The following is a 22,020-nucleotide window of genomic DNA, read 5'->3' as shown; positions in this document are numbered from 1 at the left end:
TTGTGTGGGTACCTGAGCTGACCTAATTGGGTAGAGACAGCAGCAGAGCTGTCACGCTGAGCACACAGCCATGGGTAGAGCCTGATACTTGCTGAGTACTCAATCAGGTTCTGCAACAGATTTTGCAGTCTGGAGGGTGAAAGTTGCAGGTGGCTGAGCTTGCATGAGTTGACAGCTACCTTGTCATATGTCTAACAGCGCTGTCCGTGCCATGCGCACTGATCGGGGCTAGGGCTCTAACGAGACTGCCTCTAAAGGCAGCGGCTACGCTGGTCCAAAAGTGAGTTGTCTCTTACCTGAGCTAGCAGGTTGGGGTGGCGGTGCTGTACGTACGCTGCCTGCGTCGCTGTTTGCAGTGCAAGTTTGCGGCCTTTGGGCAACGATGCTGGTGGGGAGCCAGCGCCCATCCCCGTCCTGCAGCGGTTACGCTGCCTTTGGTACCCGAGCAGGTTCAAAGCTGCTGCGGTATGCCTGAAGGAGCTGCCGTCCTGCTCCTGCCTTCCGGGCTTCAGCGTGGGCATGCGAATAAAAGGAGCAGGGGGTGCTGGTAGGGGGGTTTTATCGTGCCTTGGAGCCAGGCCCTCACCGAGGGCGGTGGGGCTGGTGCTGGGGACGCGCAGGGGCACCCGGCGGGCAGGGCGGCGGGACACCACGGTGAGCGCCGCGGCCCCGCCGCTGCGCGGGGAACGAGGGCAGGTCCTGCCCCGGCTCCGCTGCGGCCGCCCGGCCCCAGGCTGGAGGCGCCCCTCGCCGGGGACCGGTGTCCGCCTCTCCCCGGCGAGAGCGGGGCGGAGGGAGGCGGCGAGGCCGGGGTCTGCCCGCGGAGCAGGAGGAGGAGGAGGAGGAGGGCAGGGGTCCGCGATGGAGGTGAGGCCGAGAGGGGAGCGGCCGCCCCACGCCTGCCCGGAGGGGCGGGGGCGGGGGCCGGGCCGGCGGCCGGGGCAGCCCCCCCGCCCCGGGGCTGCGGGCGGAGGCGGTGGCGGCCCCCGGCGGCTCCTCCCCCCACCCCAGTTACAACCGGTTCGTGCCGGCACCGGCCGCGGCCGCGCCCCGCCCCGCCGCGCCGCGCCGGGGATGCGGGGCTGCCCCGGCTCGCCGGGAGCGGCTCCTGCCCCCCGCCCGGCCGCCCCCGGCCCGCGGGCCGCCCGCTGCTGCCGGCGCGGGGCGCAGGTAACGGGGACGGCGCCGCCTCGGGGGGACCCGGGCTTCGGCCGGGCCGTGGGGGGCTGCGGGCCGCCCGCCTCGGGTGCCGCCGGGCTGCGGCTGAGGGGAGCGAGGGGGCCGGGCCGGCGGGAGCGGCGGGGGGCGGCTAGGCGGGTCCCCCACCGGGGCCGCCGCTGCCAGCCGGGTCGGCCCGGCCCGGCTCTCCGGCGGGAGGCCTCGTGGGGTTGTCCCGGCCCCGGGTGTCAGTGCGGGGGGTGGCCGGGCCAGGCCGGTGGCCCTGAGGGGGCTCTGCAGGGGACTCCGCAACGCCCGGGCTTCGGGGAAAGGAGCTGGCTCAGGACCTGTCGTCGCCCCTGGGTGCCCGCCGGGGCAGCTGTGTCCCCTGCGGTGCCCATCGACGTCCACCTCTCGGTGCCCGCTGTGAGCACCCCTTGGTGTTGGCTGCGCGTACCTCCTGGTGTCCCTTGTGGGTGCCTGTTGGCATCCAGTGGGCACCCAGCGGTGTCGTGGCGTCAGCACCCGCTGTGGGCACACGGCAGCAGGCACCCATCGGCATCAGTGCGTGCCCATTGCAGGCGCCCATCGGCGTCTCGGAGGCCGCTGCTGCCCGGGAGCGGGGCAGCGTGGCGTGATCCTGTCTCTCCGCGTGTGTGGCATCGGGCCGGCGAGGGCGACCTTCAGTCGCCTCTCGGCGCGTGTTGCTGCACGGATGAGCGCTTCCCATCGAAACGGGTCTGGAGGTGGAAGGCATCAATGCGTAACGCAGTCCTCTGGAGCGTGGGGGTGTGGGCTAGCCCCCGAGGGCGTGGGGAGAGGCGAGGCGAGCCGGGGGCTATAAGAGCCCATCCATCCCCAGCTATAAGAGCCCATCCATCCCCACGGAGGACCTGGCCAAGGGACGCGGACCAGCTGAGAGAGCGGACGCCAAGGGGAGCCCTCGCAGGTTGTGATGTGTAAGGCGGCGCAGACCGCGCTCTCCTTTTGCACAGGAGTTCTCTGGTAAATCAAGTTGGCTGGTAGTTCATAGCAGCGCTGGCTTGCATCTGTCTGCATGGATGCGTGCTAGTGTCTGACAGGCAGTTATACTTGCGGGGGGGTTTTCCATCCCCTCTGGGGTAGTGAGGCTCTGGAAACAGGTAGGACTGGTTCTGCTGAGCTGACAGATTTGCACAAAGCTGCCTGGTTTATGTGCTGCCCTGATTGATGCTTCTTTATGTGAACTTATTTTGCACAATGGAAAAACATTATTGTGTCATCGGTAAGTTTTGTTCTGGTATTTTGTTTTGTTTTAAACTCCACACTTCTTCCCTTGTCAGGCAGAAATGGAAGGAAATATTTATGTTGATGAGCTTGTTGCATAAGTTACAAAAGGGAAAGTAGAGGAGCACGAGAAATAGGTAGACCTGAATGCTGAGAACTGAGAGGAAATATATACATTCAGTGTGAAAGAACTTAAAGACAAATATTTAAACGTGGGGAGCTACTATAGTTAGAATATCAGTTAAAGTCTGATGTCATCAAAATACAGATGTGTCTTTTTCCGTGCATTTAGTACAATGCTTATACTGTCCTGTCAGTACATATGCAGGTGTTTGGATACGATGAGTACGTTAAAAACAACTAATGCATTATTGCCACGCTAACGCTCTAGGTGTTAATTGCAAGCTAAGGGTAGCAGAAACTTCAGATGGTAATTGCAAGAATGTTGCCTGAAAAATAAATAGAAATTTATGTGAAATCTAATTCAACTTAAAATGAGGGATGTTACTATTCTGGCTGGTACCATCTTAATTTGTACCAGTGCCTTGCAAAACTGGATTAGCTGAGTGTTAATCACACAGTGATTCTGCTGACATCGGCTTTCTTTGCAGCCATGTGCCGCTCGCAGAAAGCAGCATACTTAACCAGACTCTGGTTGCACAAATAACAAACTGGAAACAGTCATATTGCTACTGTCTTTCTCAAGATTCCCTTTGCCACAGATTAATACAAGTTTCTGTGCTGAGGGCTAATGTTTCAGTTGTACTCATGTTCTTTAGACCAATTCTTTTTTTGTGCACCTCTGTCATCTTTAAGCCAAATTTTAAGATTTATAGAAAAAGAGCTCAATATTGTGATAAAGCTGCTTAGATAAATGAAAATAGTTGCAGCCAGACATCTCTCTCTTTCCACATTAAAACTGTTGTTCTTCAGTTCATTCTCTAGGGTTTCTTTTTGTTGTTGTTGTTGGTAAAGGCTTTCATCAAGCAGCTCTCTTCCTCTGATTCTTATTCGCAGTGAGTACAACTCACTGAAAAGCTTTTTCTGACCAAACTTCAAGTTACTGTTTAATTCTTTATGCTTCATTTCTCCATTTCAGTATTTTTGATGTAACTAGGCTTCCTGGAGTCTGAAACAACATCCTTAGGTTTTGTGAACAGTAAGGTTTGTGAAATGGATCCCACCTGAATCTTAAACCCATGGTTGTTTCTGTTTCCAGGATCACACAAGTCTTCCTGGTTGGTTTCAAGAGAATACAAAACTATTCAGCGCTCTCTTCTGTGTGGGCTTCTGCTTCTTTATTTTTGATGATCACATTTGTCTGTACAGTCTGTTTCCTCCTTCCGCACAGATAGAAAACGGTAAAAGGCACTTTGTGCATCGACCTGGGAGGGATCCAGATTCGATGCCCGTGCAGGCAGTGTTGGGAGTAGCAAAGGTGTAGTTCCTGCTGTCGGCTCTTGTCCGTGCTACTAAGCTTTTATACTACAACTTATCATTTTCAGGGAAGCATTAAACAATGTAGGTATCATTAACAGGTACAGTAGGTACATTAAACAATGTACCAATAAAAGGTGTATTGATATCCATGGTCCCAGCAGCAGCTTGGTTGACTGGTACATCTTTAACTATGTATCGTCACAGAGGTCTCTGGGGAACGGGCTCCTCGCATAGGGCTCTCGGCTCACGTGCTCTCTTCAGGAGGACTTTGTGCCTTCAGGGAAGTTAGAAAATACACCTTATTTTAGGTAGTAGGCACACAGTGGTGTGAGGTGAAGGAGCAACCTGCAAGAAAGGGAAGGAAAAGCCAGGTCATGCTGGCTCTTAAAAACAAACTCTGGGACTTCGTAGATCTGTTTTCACTTTGAGGATGGTTTCTCGGGGGGGAAAAATGATGGTGGTTTTCACTTTTTGCTTCACAATTGCAGACTGTAAATGGCTTGAAGTGCTTAGAAAGTAGAGATGTTTTTGCTACCTAAAATTCTGTTATTTAGCTAAAAGATGCAAAAGAGATCTGTGGTGCAAAATAGGAGACATCGGGATGTAAAAGGTCAGCTCTTGCTGCTGTAAGTTGGGAGCAGTTGGTTAAAGTCAATAAAGCTGTGCAGACCTGCAGCAGATGAGGAACTGATCCAGAGTTTTTTTTAGTCTTTCTATTAGAAAAGACTACGTGACCTAAGACTACAAAAACTTTTTTCCTTTCCTGCCCTGCCCTCCCTTCCTCCCCTTCAAATGTTTAGAATAGCAGAACTGAACTCAGAGTTGTCTCTGTGCCAAATTTTAAGGCATCAATAGAGTGGAAATCAATATAACAGCTAAAATGTGTTTGTTTTCTGAAGATTACTTTTTAAACAAATACAAGTTGGGACTATTCACTGTCTATTTCCATTATTTTAGTGGTTTTCTGAAAACTTCCTTGCTTTGTCTCAGTGGAAGTGTCTTTTCTTGAAGCTGTTACTTATTTCCACCATTTTTACTCCAGTCAGGGACAAAACAAGCCAAGTAATACTTATTTAATGCACGGAGAGATGCGTATGTCAGCTCTTTTGGTGACTGCATACAAATAGTTTAAATATTTTGTGTAGAAATACAGGGATCCCCTTTTGTATAAAGGTTATTGTTGTAGGAAAGTACCTATAAGCAGCTTTCTAATGCTGTGATATGGTATGGTATGATTTCTGTCTATCCCAGCTGTCACCCTTGCATCTCATGTAATCAAGGGACACTTACCAGACATTTTAGGAAATAAATCAGAGCTTACATTTGTAACTGAAACATATAACTTTGTAACATTTGTAACTGGAAATACTGTATCTTGAAGGACTGTCAGTATGTTAAAACTGTAAATCACTCCTAAAGGACCTAGAATGTCCAAGTTTATTTTACATTAGTAGACAATGTTTTTGTTATTTTGGGGCTCAAGGCTGCTGTCAGCTGTTAATTAATTGAGGGGCTATCAGTATTTCTCCACTGAGATAGCTTGATTACTTCTGAAGTTCTTCTGAAAAGATATTACAAAGAAGAAATTTAATGTGAAGACACCAGTTTTTCAGAGTTGTGTTCACTGTTGCAGTGATACTTTGGCTAAAAACTTACTCTTTTTCTGCAGGTAGAGTCACCACGTGAAGTTACATTTGTAGGAAGCTGAAGGACTTTTTTTTGTCATCTGTAAGTATCTACCCTCAAAGTGACATTTTAAGTGCATCTGTAAACTAGAACTGGCCTTTTTCATGTCTCTATAGTAATTATTCCTCAAAATTTTATACTGTAGCTTTTTTGTAAGTTTTCCATGCAAATTCTTAAAAATTGCCCGAGCAAGGAGTACGAGGAGCTTGAACGGAAGTTCTGTTATTGTCTACTTGTTTACACCATTGCTTTCATACAGCAGTAATTTTTTTCCATCTCCTCTGGGTTGTAAGTCAAAAAGGTAGTACAACGCGTTTGTTTTTCCGCTTCGCCTCTTGGGGGTCTCCCAGAGCAGAACTGTTACCGCAGCAGTCTTAATGCGTAAGCTGCAGTGTGAAGATCGTCCTTGAGAATATTTCACAAAGAAAACAGAGTAAGATTTTATCTGTTTCTATCTTACAGGGTAAAGGAAATAAAATTGTTGAGAATCACACGTCTGGTTAGTGACAGAGCCAGGAACAGAACATGGGTTTTGTGATCATCGCTTCGGCAGATGGCTCCCTGTAGAGAGGGAGGGCAGGTCAGTTGTGTGCACAGGGGCTCACAATATCATCTATCATCATCATCATCCAAACTCCAAAGCAATTTAGCCTGGAAAACCTCTAAATTCTTTGCTAGATCTTAGAGGTATCAGTCCCTACATTCACAAACTAGTCTTGAGAAGGTGTGATGACGGTAAGTTATTTAAAGCCATAGATGCATAGGTGATGGATCTTGCTATGCAAAGGAGTAAGGTGTTACTTCTGGAGTCCAAGAAGTGATTACCAGTTTGGGGAAGGGTGATGTGTGCAAACTGCGCAGAGGGCAGACACTGTAACAGGTTGTAGGAGATTTTTGTGTGCGTTTAATACTGTCATGTCTTGGCATATCAGCCACACCTGTACACAGTTTTAGAACTCACTTCACTTACTAATACGTACAAAGTGATTTTTGGATGCATCACTCCTCTACACATCACCTTGTTGACAGAGCAGAGTACTGAACTGTTGCTATTTCCAGAATGTCAGTCTTCCTCTTGGCCTGCGCCTCCCAGAGTACACTAGCTAGTGGTAAACACCTTGCTAAACTGCAAGGTGCTATGCTGAGATTACAACTAAGTAGAGATTTTTTTTTTTTTTTTTTTTTTTTGGACCTTGAACTAATATTTTTATACTTGTGAGGTTTTTTTTAAATCCTAAATTATTTATTTGGATTGTTTTATACTTGTAGCTTTTCTTGTCCTTCAGACCTATATGCTTCACTCAGGATGTCCAAGCAGGTGGCCATGTGGTTCTCTCATTGAACTGTGGCAGAAATTAACGCCTGAGGTCTTCAAAAAGCCTATTTACCACTCAGAAAATGAAATCTTTCACCTTTCTGTAATACAGTGCTGATGTACGTATGACTTACTAATGCTTTGTGTACTGTTCCTGTGTTATGCAGAAGAGGTAGAAGTACCAAATGGTAACTAATTTTCATTGTCTGTATGCTGTATTGCGTGTATTTCTTGAAGGATGTTTGAAAAAAGCCTCTGTTTGAATGTGTACTTCTCTGTACAGCTCACTTGTATTAGCAAACCTAGGTCAGTCACATTTCTAATGCTCTATTCTGTTTGGTTTTTGTTTACACAGGTTCTGCCTGTACATCTGCACTCATCTGACAAGATGGTATTTCGGAAACCACCAGATGGTGGCTGGGGCTGGGTGGTTGTTGTCGTTTCCTTCTTTACTCAGTTCTTGTGTTACGGATCACCGCTGGCTGTGGGAGTCTTGTATTTAGAATGGCTGGACGCTTTTGGAGAAGGGAAAGGCAAGACTGCTTGGGTTGGATCTCTAGCAAATGGAATTGGATTGCTTGCCAGTAAGTGTAGAAGCAGTATCTATCTTAAATTGAAACGTTTCTTTCTAATAGATGCTTTCATCTATGTGTGCTTTTGGAATTATATTAAAGACAGCTGCAAGTGATAGAATGAGGATGCTGCATTTTTATTTTAGGTCAAGACGGGTAAGAAGATTACATTTATAGTTCCACTATACATAAACCAAAAGAATATAATGGTAAAAAAGCAATAAAAATATTACCCTTAGAAAATTCAAAATTATTGTATTTGAATAAACTAGAAAAACCAAACTCTGGGAAATTGAATGGTAATTTTGTTGATGGGATTATAGATTTTTTTTTTTTTTAAATGAAGCTTTAAGACTACCATTTGCATTAGTATCTTTAAAATCAGAGCAAACTGTTAGTCTGAAATGGTTCGAGTGCTTTAAGAAAAAAAAAAGTCAATTAATAAACCTGTTGCTCATTTTTCAGCTGTAGAAGTAAACCCACCAGATAGGGTGGGTGAGGGCTCTTTTCTGCTGTTTGTTAGAGAAAAAACTCCCTTTGAAGCCTGGAAAGTTATGGATAACAGTGGCATTAAATAGAACAACTTTACTGGAAGCTTTTCTTTAGTAACACATTGTCACTTGGAGAGTAACAGCAGGGTTTTAGGGAAATAAAACACCACTTTGAAAGTCCGTAGGTCCATTTTTTTGTTGTTTTAATATTGAGCATGGGTATTGTACTGGGTAATATCACTAACTTCTGCTTTTCAAAGATTCACCATGGGAACTATTATCTTTTTGCTGAATCTGGAAAAAAATTGCCTGTCAACATAGCAATTGCTACGGGCAAAAGCAATTATGTAGCTTAGTGGACAAAATGCAGCTCAGGATTCTGAGGAAATCTCTCCTTAAAAGAAAGTTGACGTTCAAATAGCAATACAGACCTGAATAAAGACCATTGCTTTGTATGATGCTATAACTGGCCAAATACTGGCGTCACACTTGTGTTAGGGTTTTATATCACTAGGCAGAACAGAAATGGGCAAAGACAGGTGGATCATTAACCACAAGAAGACTATATTCAGTCCCAGGGTGTAAGTGGGGAAAGGACTGTAGACTGCTCTTCCATCACGCTTTTTTGTTTTCCTGTTTTAAGGGCATTAACTCCTATTATTAACGGATCAAGACCTAAATAAACTTGAGAGAGAGAATGAAGTGAGGGGAAAAGAAGGATAAACAAGATAGTTACTGAAGAAAAACAAGGCAGAAGGGGATTGCAAGAGAAGGGGTGAAGAAAAACCCTTTCCCTGTAGACCAGAAGTCTCTGGCTCATTCCTCTGACAAGAGCCTTAGCCCCCTTTCTTATATGTCAACACCATGCTAGTTTCCAGACCTCTTAGTGCCCTCTGTCTTGCCACTGTGAGCAATTGTTGGTAGTGTGCTTTACAGCAAATAGAAACTTTTGTGACTGAATAATACGAATAAAAGCTGCTGTTGTAGTTGATTTTGGTATGGAATGATTAAATTACTTGAAATTTTGACAGGTTAGGAGGAACGTTGTCTGTCAGTGTACTTTTATTCATTCAGTTTGGGATTTGGAAACTTAATAATCGTTCCTGTTTTTAATGCCTTCAAAGAAAAGTACAGTGAGGGCCTTTTAATTGCATTGATGTTATCAGAGTTGACTGAAAACAAAATATATGTTCCCTGCTTTACCTGAAATGGAAGATCCCACTGTCTTATCAAGCTGGGATCTGACCTTAACAATAACTCTACTTAAAGTAAACTTGTTGAAGGGACACTGTAAGTATCATAACCTCTACCTAAAACTAGAATGCTCTTGACAAGTTACAATTTTTCATGCGGTTTTCATAGCAGGCCTTTTTCAGACCTAGTCACTAGTGTAAAGAACATATGTGTTTTCAGTGGAAAACCATTGATATAACACATTGCAAAGTTAGGCCCTTTTCATCAATATAGGAAAAGAGAACTTGGTTCTGTTCTTACGTCTGCTATTGCAGGTTCCAGTATTATAGGCCAGGTGGGACCATTGTGTGGTGTTGTAGCCTGTGTTAAGTAGATGATCAGGCTAATTGAATTTTTCTAAATTATCATGTTTTCATGTATGTGAAAAGATATTATCTGTAACTTAATAACTTAACAATCTCCCCAAGCAAGCTGATTTCAGCAGCAATATTGCATGTGTGAATGCTAGTAACAGGCAAGCTTTACCTCAAAGCCTTTCGGTAGTCTCCTTGCATTTTTCTGTTCCTAACTTGACTCTTCTCATATTTGTTGTTCTTTCCTTTCTCCTCCTTTATTTGGGTTTCCAGTCTCTGATCTAGTTACCTAAAGACATGTTTTCAAGTATTGGTACTCTTAAAGCAATCCATGTTGCATGCAGAAAATATTGTAATTCTCATTTGATTTAGAAGGTGTTTGTTTAGTGCATTCTCTGTCTCTTATAACTTTTCTCAGTAGTTAATTCCCGCCTTAAAAGTGTGTAATCTTATGATACAAGTCACTTAGTTTTAGTTTTCAGCTGATGAATGATGTTATTTTGAAGTGCCCCTGAATTAGTGTGGTGTATGTCTAGAGATTGCAATCAAATTACTTCTAAATTTTCTTTTAAGCCTGTACCTTGATACAGTCTTTCTGCCATTGATACAAGAGACTTCCACTCTTTTAATTAAGGCTCTTCTGGAGAGCCATTAAGACTCTTCGGTGAGCCCTCTCCAACTTAACATCACGTTTCTGAAGCTGTAGGTGCCAGACTGGAAAAACAATGGCAGTTATGGTAGATTTGCAGCTACATACAGGAAATAAGTTAGTGTCCATTTTCTTAAGGAAGACTTTTCTCATTGATAGGACTGGAAATCACATTAGCTAGCTTCTGTAACAGTGGAAGGTAGGTCCAGTGACTTTCTATATCAGTAGTGTAATTTCACCAAAAAGAAGAAAATGTCCTTATATGTATGCCGGCTGGCACAGAAAAAGGTTCTGTGTCTCTTCTGCCCTTCCCTCTGTACATGTAGTCTTAAACATTTTTTGAAGTAGCTGATGCTGGTGAGTCCTTTCACATTTGCTGTATTGATATCCTTTCTATAGTGTTTACTTCTGACTTGTGTGAGAGCTAAACTTAGACTCGAGACATGGAAACCCGGTACAGCACCTTGTTTATTGAGATGAATTTCCTAGCCGCCTGGTGTTCGATTTCTGTCCTCTTGCTTGCAGCACAGACAGCATTGCTAAGGCCAGTGCTCAGCCCTGAGCTGGACTGTTCAGCTCATCAGCTGGAAAAGGGAATGGGACAGGGACAGGGACCTGGTTGATCTCTTCCTTGCAGGATGACTTGAGTTATAACTTTCTCTGATGCGCCCTTACAGTGTATTGGAACAAATGTGCCTAAAACAGTGAAAGAAAAGCATCAGTGTTATTGTACAGGGCAGTGGTGAGACCTCCTCTACAATATTAGGTGTCATAATGGTGATCAGGCTATAGCAGATGCGGCGCATAGCTCCATGGATGATATAGGGCTTGTTGCATAGGAAGAAATTGAAAGAGCTTAGCATGTTTCTCCTACTAAAACAGGTCAGAGGAGGACATTTATTACGCTGTTGAAGATCCTGTGTTTCTGCTACACCAAGTGTTCTTAATTTTACATCCATTTGGAGCCCGAAATTAAATTTGATCCATGTTACACTTGTCAAAAGCAAAACAGACAAAGACCTTGATGCCTGTAATTGGCACCACAGCTGTTTATAGTAGAGTTGACTTCACAGCATTTGGCATAGCAGGAGACCCCAGCAATATGTCTCCTATTCCCACTCCCCTTTATTAATGGAGAGAGAACAAAGGGAAGATTCTCCCTTGAAAGGCATGTCTTGATAAATTAATGGGGTGTTTCTGCTGGTCTGAGGCATTCAGTGTTAAATGTTTAAAAAGCTTGATTTTGTGTTTTCAAGCAGTATTTTTACAGCTCCAAAAAAACCCTTTGCAGCATCTACATATTTTTGGACAAAAACCTTGCACGTAGATAGCCCCCACTGTAAACTATGGAAGCTATATGTAGTTTGTGGGGAGGAGGAGCGAGGGTGTCCTAAAGATTTGTCCGAAGAGGAACCCAGTTCATTTAATAACTTTATCAGAAAGGAGTAGTCTTTTTAATCAGTTGGGAGTGGGTGGCTCTCCAGTGTAAAAAGGGTTTTTCTGATCTATGATCTTATCCAAAGTACAAACATTTGGAGAATATTATATTTATTATGACCAGGTTTTAGCCATGCATTTAATATGCAAAAAATATTCTTGTGTTCTGTCCAGTGGATTTTATGTACAGTCCATGAGCATTGCTTCTACTCTACAGTTTCAACAGGCTTGGACAGATACTGACAAGTAGGATGGGTCAGATTAATGCAGACGATAAGAAAAAGAACTCAATTGTCCAGTATTGTTTGTTTAGCAAAAGGTTTTGTGTGTGTATGAGGTGAAGGAGAGAGGACCCTCGGGATGAGCGAGTGGAGGAAGGGAGTGTGAGTTTGCAGAATTTTTCTCTTCATGTGAGAAGATTGAGGAAGAGAGTGTTAGTTCTTGATGTCCGTTAAACAAAACAACTTTGTACTTGTCAGGAGGTCAGATGATCACGGTAGTTATAAAGTTCCTGTGTGAGTAGCACGTGGCTTGTTTTCACATCTCGGGAAGAACTCACTGTCACATCTGGGTCTCACTGAGGGTAAAGTCTTTTATTCAAATAAATCTTAATTAAAATATCAATGTACAAATGATTCCTCCTAGGAGTTCTTCCTATTTGGTCTCTCTGCATGAAGATCTACTGTGAGAGCCCATCTTCTTTCTGCTGCTTCTCATTTTGTCTAGGGATCTTCTGGACTGCTCCCCTGCAGAGCCTGATAATCGTATTACTGGCTGCCGAGCCTTGACAGGTCATGTGCCAAAAAGCAGTGGCTGTCCCTGTGCTGGCTTCTAAGTCTTTCTTCGTGGAGTTAGCTGTCGTTCTTATAAACTGGGCTGGTATCTTTTTTTGATAGAGTTTGGTCTAGTTTTAAGATATATCATTTGGAAGGAAAAAAGCCCCAAGAATTTTATTTGTAAAAGAGGTAAATATTTATCAATGTCTTCAAATATTATTCTAATACCAGTGCTAACCCCTGGAGTTGCTTGGCAAACTGAACAAAATGCTGGCTTAAAAGCCATTTTGCATGCTTACTATTGAGGATTGCCACTGGGATTTTATTTTTATGTTGTTCACGTTACAGTGAGAAATACATTATCAGTGGAAGGATCTTTCTGAAAGAGAGTCAGCTAATGAAAACCCTTATGCTGCCTGAAGAGCTGTTTCCTATGCAGCTGTATGTAGACTCCTACATTCTTCAGAATGTCCACTTTGAACGAAATCCACAGGGCAGGAGTTCACAGAGCAAGTCTCAGTCCCACTCTGGGAAAGTTGGATGTTTGACTAGAATTAACTGCCTTGAACCCATTGTGCTTGAATTACTTGTAGAGAATAACATGTTTGTGTACAGTGAACTCCTGTGCAAATACCATGGTAATAACCAAAGGTACTGTGCCCGGTGGGAAAAAAATGCCAGCTCTTTGAGAAACAGAGAAAGAGAAGGAATGCGAGGAGGCAGGGAAAAGAACAAAGATGCTGGCTGTCATGGGGGTTTTCTTTTGTGACTTTTATTTTCTAGCAGTGTGATGAGGGGAGTGTGAAAGTAGGGCCTAGTGTGAAGGGGAAGATGGAGCTGTTTTTCTTCTCATCCCAGAGACCTATAATAACTATTTTAATACTTATACTGGCGCTCCTTCTTATAAACAGGGCCATTGCTGAGCTGCCAGATCTCTTGCTGTGTGAGATGACACATTAATACTGAGCTTATTGGAGCAGGTTCTTCGGTTTTGTGCAGGTTGTTTTCCATGTCAGAGCAAAAAGATCTCTTTGTACTTTCTGTTCTCCTTTGGGATTATTTTTTGTAAGTGGGAGAAGCTGGAAAAGCATCTCCTTGGACCCTGTCAGAGATGCTTTTGATGGTGTTCCAGAGGAGAGTGTCCTTGTCAGATTATGAAGACATGTTTTTCAGCTCTGTCTCTCCCTTGTTCTGGCTTGGGGTCAGAGGGTCCAGCTTCACCTCGGATCCTCTAGTAGTGATCAGGGCAGTCTGTACCAGTACCACCGCCCCAGGCTGGCCAGAGACCTTCTGAAAGTAGCTGTGTCGAAATACAGAGAGCAGGTGGAAGGGAAATACTGTTTGTTTTAGCAAGGTAGTGGGTCAGAAATAAAGAATAGAAAGAGTGCAAATTCCTCTGCTTAATTGAATTAAGTTATCACTACCTAATGTTCTTCTGGTGTAGAAGAATTTTTTATGTAATACAGATTCAATCCTTTGTTTATTTTTAAATCCCGTGGTTTTAGAAAACATACCAATCTTAATTTGCCAGTTCTAGTAATTAATTCTAAGAATCAGCAGCAATCTAACACTCTTAGCTTTTGTTCTCGGCAAGTTACTCTGCCCAAGTTATTCTGGCCAGCTTTCATTCCTACAGCATGCTGACTCTTGAGAAGCAGCAAGCACTTACATCTTCCTTTTTCATCGTTTCCGAAATCCAAATAAACCCTACTTCCCCAGAAGATTTTTCTCGATTCTTCTTTGACTCTTTGCCTGGATGAGCCCCAATTCAGACTCGCTTCCCTTCACGTTCCCTAGGCAGATAGCTCTTACATAGGGCAAAAGTTCTGACCTGCCTTGCCTTTGAGGATCGTTTCACCTGCTAACGAATCTGTGCTGCTGCCTGCCAGAACTGCTTGTCCCATGGCCGGTAACCACACGAAAACCTTGCCTGCATTCCCAGCTGCTAGCTCCTGTCTGCAAACCTAGGCAAGCACCGTCCTCAGCTCCAACTGTTGTTCACCTCGTATCACCTCTCTGGGCTCACCTCCCATCTGCTGGGAATCTCAGTTATGTGTGAGTCAGGGAGGACCAACCTTAACAAATGGCAGGCTCCAAAGTTACTGCTTTTGCAGATTGTATTGACCATGGAGTGTCTTTGTATTGCTGCGAATGAGATACAAAGGTGGTGAGGGGGTGTTTTTTGTTGGTTTTTAAATAATGTCATTCAACTGTGTATCTAACTTCTAATCTCAGTTACTGAGTTTAGGATCTTGGGGCTAATATATAAGTCTGTGTATGAATGTTTGGAACTGCAGGCTTTCAGATGAGAGATTGTCTTTTGCAAGCCAAGTCCCTTGCTGGTTGCTTATTTATGCAGGGCACCAAGCTTGCACGCTATTTCAGACTAAAAGGTGTATTCCAGGTCACACAACTGAAAGTAAGTGCTTGTTCTACAACTTCTGTGAGGGGAGAACTGGCTGAGTAGAGGCAGAGTACGAACATTGCCTGCACTTTGTTCTTGTTTTGAAGAACTAACCAACCACGAAATATTGGGGGTGGTAAAGAGAGGGAGAAACCTCTTCCGAACTTCATGAACGTTGCTCTGGACATTCTCAATAAATGCCTTTTATTTTCCGTAGTTTTACAGTAGAAACCAAGATAGGTAGTAAACAGTTAGTTGGTAAAATACTGACTAGGAGGTATTTAGTTCCCTAGAAATCAGGAAAGAGTAGTGTTTGTCTTTATCTGGTATATCAGCAGATACTTCCTCTATGTAAGCACCAGGTGGCATTCTTACCGTGATTATGATCAGAAGTTACTATTTTCCATTTCAGTTTTATAAATCTCATATCAAGATGAATACAGATACTGTCTTCCTGAAACACAGTTTGTGGACTCTGTCAAAAAATACCTGCTTGGTTAAAGCCTGGCTGATAGTCTAACTTGTTTTGGTACCTAAAGATGTACAAAGGTTCTGAAAAGAATCTTCAAGTCCTTAAGTGTGTAGTGATAGTGTTATAGTCTAGTATGTATGTATCATCCTATGTTTAAAGAATGTTTTGCTTGCTCCCTCCCAGCCCTGGTACCACTGCATGGTCTTGATGTCAGTTTCTCCTTGAGTAAAAACCTTGCAAGCTTGATCTTGTATGTTTTTATAACTGACTCTTAAAGAATTCTGTAAAAATGAGGACTCTGAATTGTTATTTAATATAATTACATATTAAATAATTATCATAAGAAACATTTCCATAGACTGATATTTTTTAGAAGTTCTTCCTGATGCTGGTATTTACTAGGAATATTTTTCTTGCTTTTCCTCTAGGTCCTGTCTGCAGTATATGCGTATCATCTTTTGGAGCAAGACCAGTGGCAATCTTCAGTGGCTTTATGGTGGCCGGGGGCCTCATGATGAGTAGTTTTGCACCTAACATATACTTTCTATATATTTCATATGGGATTGTTGTTGGTAAGAAACACCTTCCCTTCATATAGAGACTTAATCTTTATTATTTTGAGTCTTGGTTTATGAATCTGAAATGGGAAACTTATTCACAGAGGCAGTGGTAGTCTGAGACTTGATTTATCAAGGAATACTTTACTTTGGGGCGGGCAGCGGTGTCGCACAGGCAGGCTGTTACCATGTAGTGAAAGATAAAAGCAATCCATATGTTCATCAGGGTTTGAAAACAGTTTGTCCTCTGTTGACACGATTGTTAGAGATGGAGAAGCTGAGATTTTACCTAAGGAGTGGAATCAAGCAGCTCTTCTGCAGGCGTGAAGTGCCAATCTTAAAGGAATAGCATCTCTCCTGGAATTTTGTCATGTACTCATTCTTATTTGATAAATTAGAGATCATTAGGGAGTGATTATGTTCTCCACATAACCAGATTGAACCTAAAATGCTGTGCTAGAGGCATGAAAGTGCTGTTCTCCTAGCAGATGTTGACCTGTCCCTCTGTGCTGCAGAGGGCTGCTGTGGGTGGTTTATCAAATTAACTGTGTCAGGAATCGGGGCACCTCGCTGGCCAGCAGGCACCCAGCAGCGTGCTGGCTCGGGCACGGTGCCACGCGAATGCAGCTCTGCTGTTTTTGGGGCCAGCCCCTGGACCAAAAGCCATGTAACCCTTCCACATAGCACGGAGCCTGAGCTGGTGACCTCCTCAAACCCAGCCTGCTCCACGCAGGTTCTGCAGCCGGGGATGGTCAGGGGAGAGGGAGGTGGGACAGTGCAGGCAGCCTAATGGCCCTGTCAGTGTGAGGCCGGTGTGGCTGGTACTGAGCCAGAGTTAAAAGCTACCTCTGTGCCCAGGGTACACTACTGGATTATCTGGGGAATAAAAAGGGACATTCATTTCCCAGAGTATGTTGCATCCTTTATTTCAATTTTTCTCAAGGTCTTGGATGTGGCCTTTTGTATACTGCAACAGTTACCATCACTTGCCACTATTTTGACAAACGCAGAGGCCTTGCACTTGGTCTGATTTCAACAGGTATGACTTTTAATTGTCATTCTCTCTAACTTTTCAACTCTGATATAGCTACCATTACCTTGGCAATAAAAAACAGGAGATTATATTTTTCTCAGTTGCTTCCTGAAGTAATTCTTAAGTCAAAACATCAGTAGCAATGAACAGATAAAATCAGGCTTCAGATAAAACAGTAACAACACTTGCAGGTGTGTGGTATGGGTTATTGTCGTGGTTTAACCCCAGCCAGCAACTAAGCACCACGCAGCTGCTTCCCCGTCCCCCCCCCAGTGGGGTGGGGAGGAGGAAAAAAAAAAGTAAAACTCATGGGTTGAGATAAGAACAGTTTGATGACTAAAGTAAAATAAAATACACTACTAACTAAGTATAATAATATTATAATAATTGCAATGAAAAGGAATATAACAAAAAAAAAAAAACCACCCAAGAAAAGACAAGTGATGGACAATGCACTTGCTCACCGCCCGCTGACCTGTGCTGGAGCTGCGATCTGTGCCTCCCAGCCATCTCCCCCCTGTTTATATACTGGGCATGATGTTCCATGGTATGGAATATCCCTTTGGCTAGTTGGGGTCAGCTGTCCTGGCCGTGCTCCCTCCCAGCCTCTTGTGCACCTGCTTGCTGGCAGAGCATGGGAGACTGAAAATCCTTGACTTAAGTGCTACTTAGCAACAACTAAAATATCAGCGTGTTATCAACATTATTCTCACACTAAATCCAAAACATAGCACTGTACTAGCTACTAAGAAGAAAGTTAACTCTATCCCAGCTGAAACCAGGACAGTTATACATGTAGAAGAGAAAAGGATATTCACTAAAATGAAAGCAGACTCATGAGTATCTTGGGCTGTATGCCATGGGTAATAAGAGGGGAAACTTTCCATAGAGCTCTCTTCTCCCTCTTCTTTCCTATACAGGATCAGAGATGAGAAGGAGGTTGGAGATGCAGGATATAAATGCTAGATCACCATAACCTCACATTAGCTGTGCCTTTAAAGGAGTAGTTTAAGTTTGGGCTTACATTTTTAATACTTTTTCCTTTCCAATCTAAAAGGAAACTAAATTCTGAAATCTTCCAAAAGCTCATCCCAGCTTTTTGTCCGTGTGTGTTAAAGGGATCCTAGAAAAATGAACCTCTGATAATACAAGGAAAATTCTTTGAAGGATGCTGAGCAGTCTTTCTCATCCTCTCTCTGGGTCTTTAGGTTGTGTGATGTTGTCCTTTACACCAAGAGGAACTGCTAAATTAATGGACCAACTAGGAACTGTTAAAGGCGGCTGTTGTCCCATGCCTTGCTTTCTCTGTTGTATGGAGTCTCTCCTCTGATCTGTTTTCTCAAGTAGCTGTTAGTGAGGAGGGGCCTGGTCAGTACAGTCAGTGTTGTGAGATATTAATGCCAGATCCACACCAGTGGAATAAAGGGGAGCTTCTGCAGAAATGTTCTTCGGAATAATTTTCAGTGGCTTTTGTTGGGCTTCCAGGTAGTTTGCCTTAAGGCCTGATCTTACTGAGCTCTGGTTAACTTCAGTACCTGGAAGACAAAACAAGTCTGAATTTTATAATTATTCTTTCCTGTGTTTAGCACTGAAGTATATAAATGTCTTTAATATAACCTAGAGACAGTCTTCAGCAAATCATTTTAATTTAAAGTTTGTCCTGAAAAACCAATGCTCTGTATTTGGGAGTGGACATCCATTGATTTCAATGGATCTGTGCTCACTTCAACCGAGAGCTTTTTCTTTAAATTGGTGGGATTGCATAAAATGCTTGCATTCATAGTAATTGCTTATGCTTCAGTGTTTTCTTCTGAATAGCCAAATGTCTCAAATGCATGTTTGGCCCTGCAGAGCTTCAGAAATGCCTTTGGAGTAAACTCACACCACGTGAGCCCCCCTCCTTAAACACCAAGCAGTCAAGGGCTGTTTCTAGGAGGGCTCTTGGTGAACCCCTGGTCTGTTCGTGCCTTAGAGGAGGAAGGTGGCAGTGAGGAGGAGAAAGGGGAAAATGTTGGTGGGTGAAATTCTAACTGTGCTAACTCAAAATGATACCTGAAGGGATACATGTATGTGAGCGCATGGCAGAAGGATGGCTTAATAGTTCTTTGATGTTTTTCATCAGATACAGTATTGATCCTAGTTGTTTCTAAAGTGTCTGCTAGTGTTAATCGTCATAAATTGTTCAGATATTTTGAAAGGCTTTTTATTTTGTGGATACTCAAGAAAGAAACTGTAACTTCAAGAGGGATGGTAACAGTTCATTAGACTGCAGAGAGAGGAGCACAAATGACTTACCATTCCTGTGACAGTATATTTGTAGCTGCTGAAACGTAGAAGTTTGTTAGTGTTGAAGAATATTCTCAGTTCTTTAGTTTAAACTGATCTTATTTTCCTTTTATAGGCTCAAGTGTTGGACTCTTTATATATGCAGCATTGCAAAGAGAGCTTATTGATCTATATGGACTGGATGGTTGTCTGCTTATAGTTGGCGCACTGTCTCTAAATATATTAGCATGTGGCAGCCTAATGAGACCATTGGAGTCATCTGATTCCCCTCCACCAGAAAAACCGTGTGTAGACAAAGTCCCAGATCAATATTTTGTTTACCATGAAAAAGAAAAGACTGTTGAAGAAAATATAAGCATCCTTGAAAAGGGCTACGTTGATGAAAAATGTGTGAACAATATGCCTGATTACAAACAGGATAGCATTTTAAATAAGAATGTATTAAGCTCAATAAATGTAAATGAGAAAGACACTTATAAAAAGAAAGTTGTAGAACAGACAAACTTCTGCAAGCAACTCGCCAAAAGGAAGTGGCAGCGCTATTTGAACTACTGGGAGGAAACTGTGGTTCTTTTTAAGAACAAAGTATTTTCAGCTCTCTTTGTTGCCATCTTGCTTTTTGATATTGGTGGATTTCCTCCTTCTCTGCTCATGGAAGATGTAGCAAGAAGTGCAAACATTAATGAAGATGACTATCATATGCCCCTTATTTCCATTATAGGCATTATGACTGCTGTTGGCAAACTTACTTTAGGAATACTGGCAGATTTTAAGTGGGTTAACACTTTATATCTATATGTAACTACCTTACTAATGACAGGAGTGGCCTTGTTTGCAATTCCATTTGCCAAAAGTTACCTTACATTAGCGATGCTTTCTGGGATTTTGGGTTTTCTGACTGGGAACTGGTCAATTTTTCCGTATGTAACAACAAAGACTGTGGGAATTGAGAAACTGACTCACGCGTATGGGATATTGATGTTCTTTGCTGGACTTGGAAATAGCCTCGGACCACCAATTGTAGGTAAGGTCAAGGTAGATACTATAAAATGAACATGAGCTTGTCAGGACCAGACAGAATTAATTTGCATGTGAGTAGTTCTAGTTGGTCCTAATAACAATGGAAAGAAGAAATCAAAATCTTCAACAAAAATTAAAGCCTGTTTCACTTGAGCTGGCCAGGCTGATTGTGTTCTGGTTTTGCCTTTGATGAAAAGCACATTTCATGTCTAAGTGGTCAAACTGCATTTTAGATTTGGTCTTTTTTGGGGGGGAGGGTGGTGGTTCGTGATGTTTCTCTAATTTACAGTGCTGTGTTACATTTAACTCCTCACTGATGCGCTTCTCCCTTATTTTCACCCTCAGGTTGGTTTTACGACTGGACGCAGGAGTATGACACTGCATTCTATTTCAGTGGCTTTTGTGTCTTACTGGGTGGATTTCTTCTGCTGTTGGCAGCGTTACCCTGCTGGAATGCCTGTACCCATCAGAGCACAAAGCTGCCTCCAAATACGTACTCCTACAAAGTTGCATCTAGCGCTTAGGTGACAACTGGAAAACACTTTGCGCTTTTTTATATTACATAGCAAAGTATTTTAGTAATTTTCCACTTATTTATGAAGCCCAAAAATCCTCTTCCACTAGAAGAATTCCATTGTTGCTTGTTGTTCAGTTCCTTTTTCTTCTTTTTTTTTAATTTTTATTTTATTTTTAAGAACAGTCTTGTTTTGTCTACTATGCACTGTGTTTTCAGCCTTTGTCTACTGTAATTTCCTTTCACCCTGTAAGGGGTATATTCTGCTGTATTATCAGCTGTATTTTTTTTTAAGGGGGGTGGTGCGGAGGGGTGAAAACTTTGAAGCAAAAATGAAGGCCTGTTCCTTATAGGAGAAGGCTGGCATTTCTGTCACCTTTTATAGATCTCCGAGTTGCACAATCAGACTTTACGAAACAAAAATTTGCCTTATTAGAATGTAATACTGTGGCAAGGTGCTTTTAACATCATGCTTAGATTAACTTTTTGTCTTTTTAATGTTTCTCCAATTTACAATGAAGTGCCAATTGGGGGAGGGAGAAGAGAGGGAACAAAACCAACCTTGTGTTGCATAACTGAAGTGAACTTTATGGTGAAAGTAAAGATTCTTACTACCATTGCAACTAGAACTATGTTTATAAATATTGCACATTTTGTGAAGTCTGTTTTTAAAACTGTTGAACCAAAACCTTTTAAACCAAGGAATAAATATGATTGTTGAAACCATGAAAAGAAATGCTGACTTGTTTATGCAAGTTGATGATCTTTAGATCGGAGTTGGAGATGTGCTTACAGAAGCCCACAGCTGAGTGTTTCTAAGCAAGTCACCCGCAGTCTGGCAGTACTGGGGGCATCTCTTGTTGCACAACTACAATTTAGTAGGTTGAACCTGCCACAGAGAGCTTAGTAGTAGAGCTTTCAACAAGGTAGACCTGATGAAAAAAGGAAAAATGTGACAGCAGTGTCATCTTTGCTCTGTCATTTTTGGAATGGACATAGCAAGGAGAAAAGTTAGTAACAGGGAGCAAGAAAAAGCACAGGAGAGGGATAACAGAAGAGGTACGGGGGAAGCTGAGGTGGAAAGAGTTGTAACACTTGAACACCAAACAGGCCAATGAAGAGAGAGCCCCTGAAACCCACTGCCCAGATAGTCTCTAGCTGCAGGCTAGCTCTGTGTGTGTGTTGGCTTTTTGCTTTTGTTTAACCCAAGGCCCAAGGCTGGCATGCCTGGGGGGAATGCTGTGTGAGGTTGAAGTCTTTCCTGAGCCAGGCAGGTGCTACAGCGAAGGCAGGATGACTCAGCTAGCTCTGCACTGCCCTGCGTGCCCTGTGCAATAGCTTTTGCTTCCATAGCTGCTCCCACGCCAAAGATGTGTCTCGTTGCTCTTGCGTAGTAG

General features: G+C 43.3%; 1 protein-coding gene across 1 annotated transcript; it reads left to right on the top strand.

Moving 5' to 3' along the window:
- Window positions 1-1,129: 1,129 nt before the first annotated feature.
- On the top strand, window positions 1,130-21,343 carry SLC16A9 (solute carrier family 16 member 9). The gene is made up of 8 exons (XM_050899065.1): window positions 1,130-1,170; window positions 5,534-5,592; window positions 6,013-6,130; window positions 7,221-7,449; window positions 15,642-15,785; window positions 16,714-16,809; window positions 19,205-20,113; window positions 20,455-21,343. Exons 3-8 carry the CDS (start codon window positions 6,104-6,106, stop codon window positions 20,631-20,633), a joined length of 1,584 nt encoding a protein of 527 aa, XP_050755022.1. The 5' UTR covers window positions 1,130-1,170; window positions 5,534-5,592; window positions 6,013-6,103; the 3' UTR covers window positions 20,634-21,343.
- The last annotated feature ends 677 nt before the right edge of the window (window positions 21,344-22,020 follow it).

Source organism: Gymnogyps californianus, chromosome 6 (assembly GCF_018139145.2).
Source record: "Gymnogyps californianus isolate 813 chromosome 6, ASM1813914v2, whole genome shotgun sequence".
NCBI lineage: Eukaryota > Metazoa > Chordata > Aves > Accipitriformes > Cathartidae > Gymnogyps > Gymnogyps californianus.
This window is presented reverse-complemented; position numbering and strand designations above follow the sequence as displayed.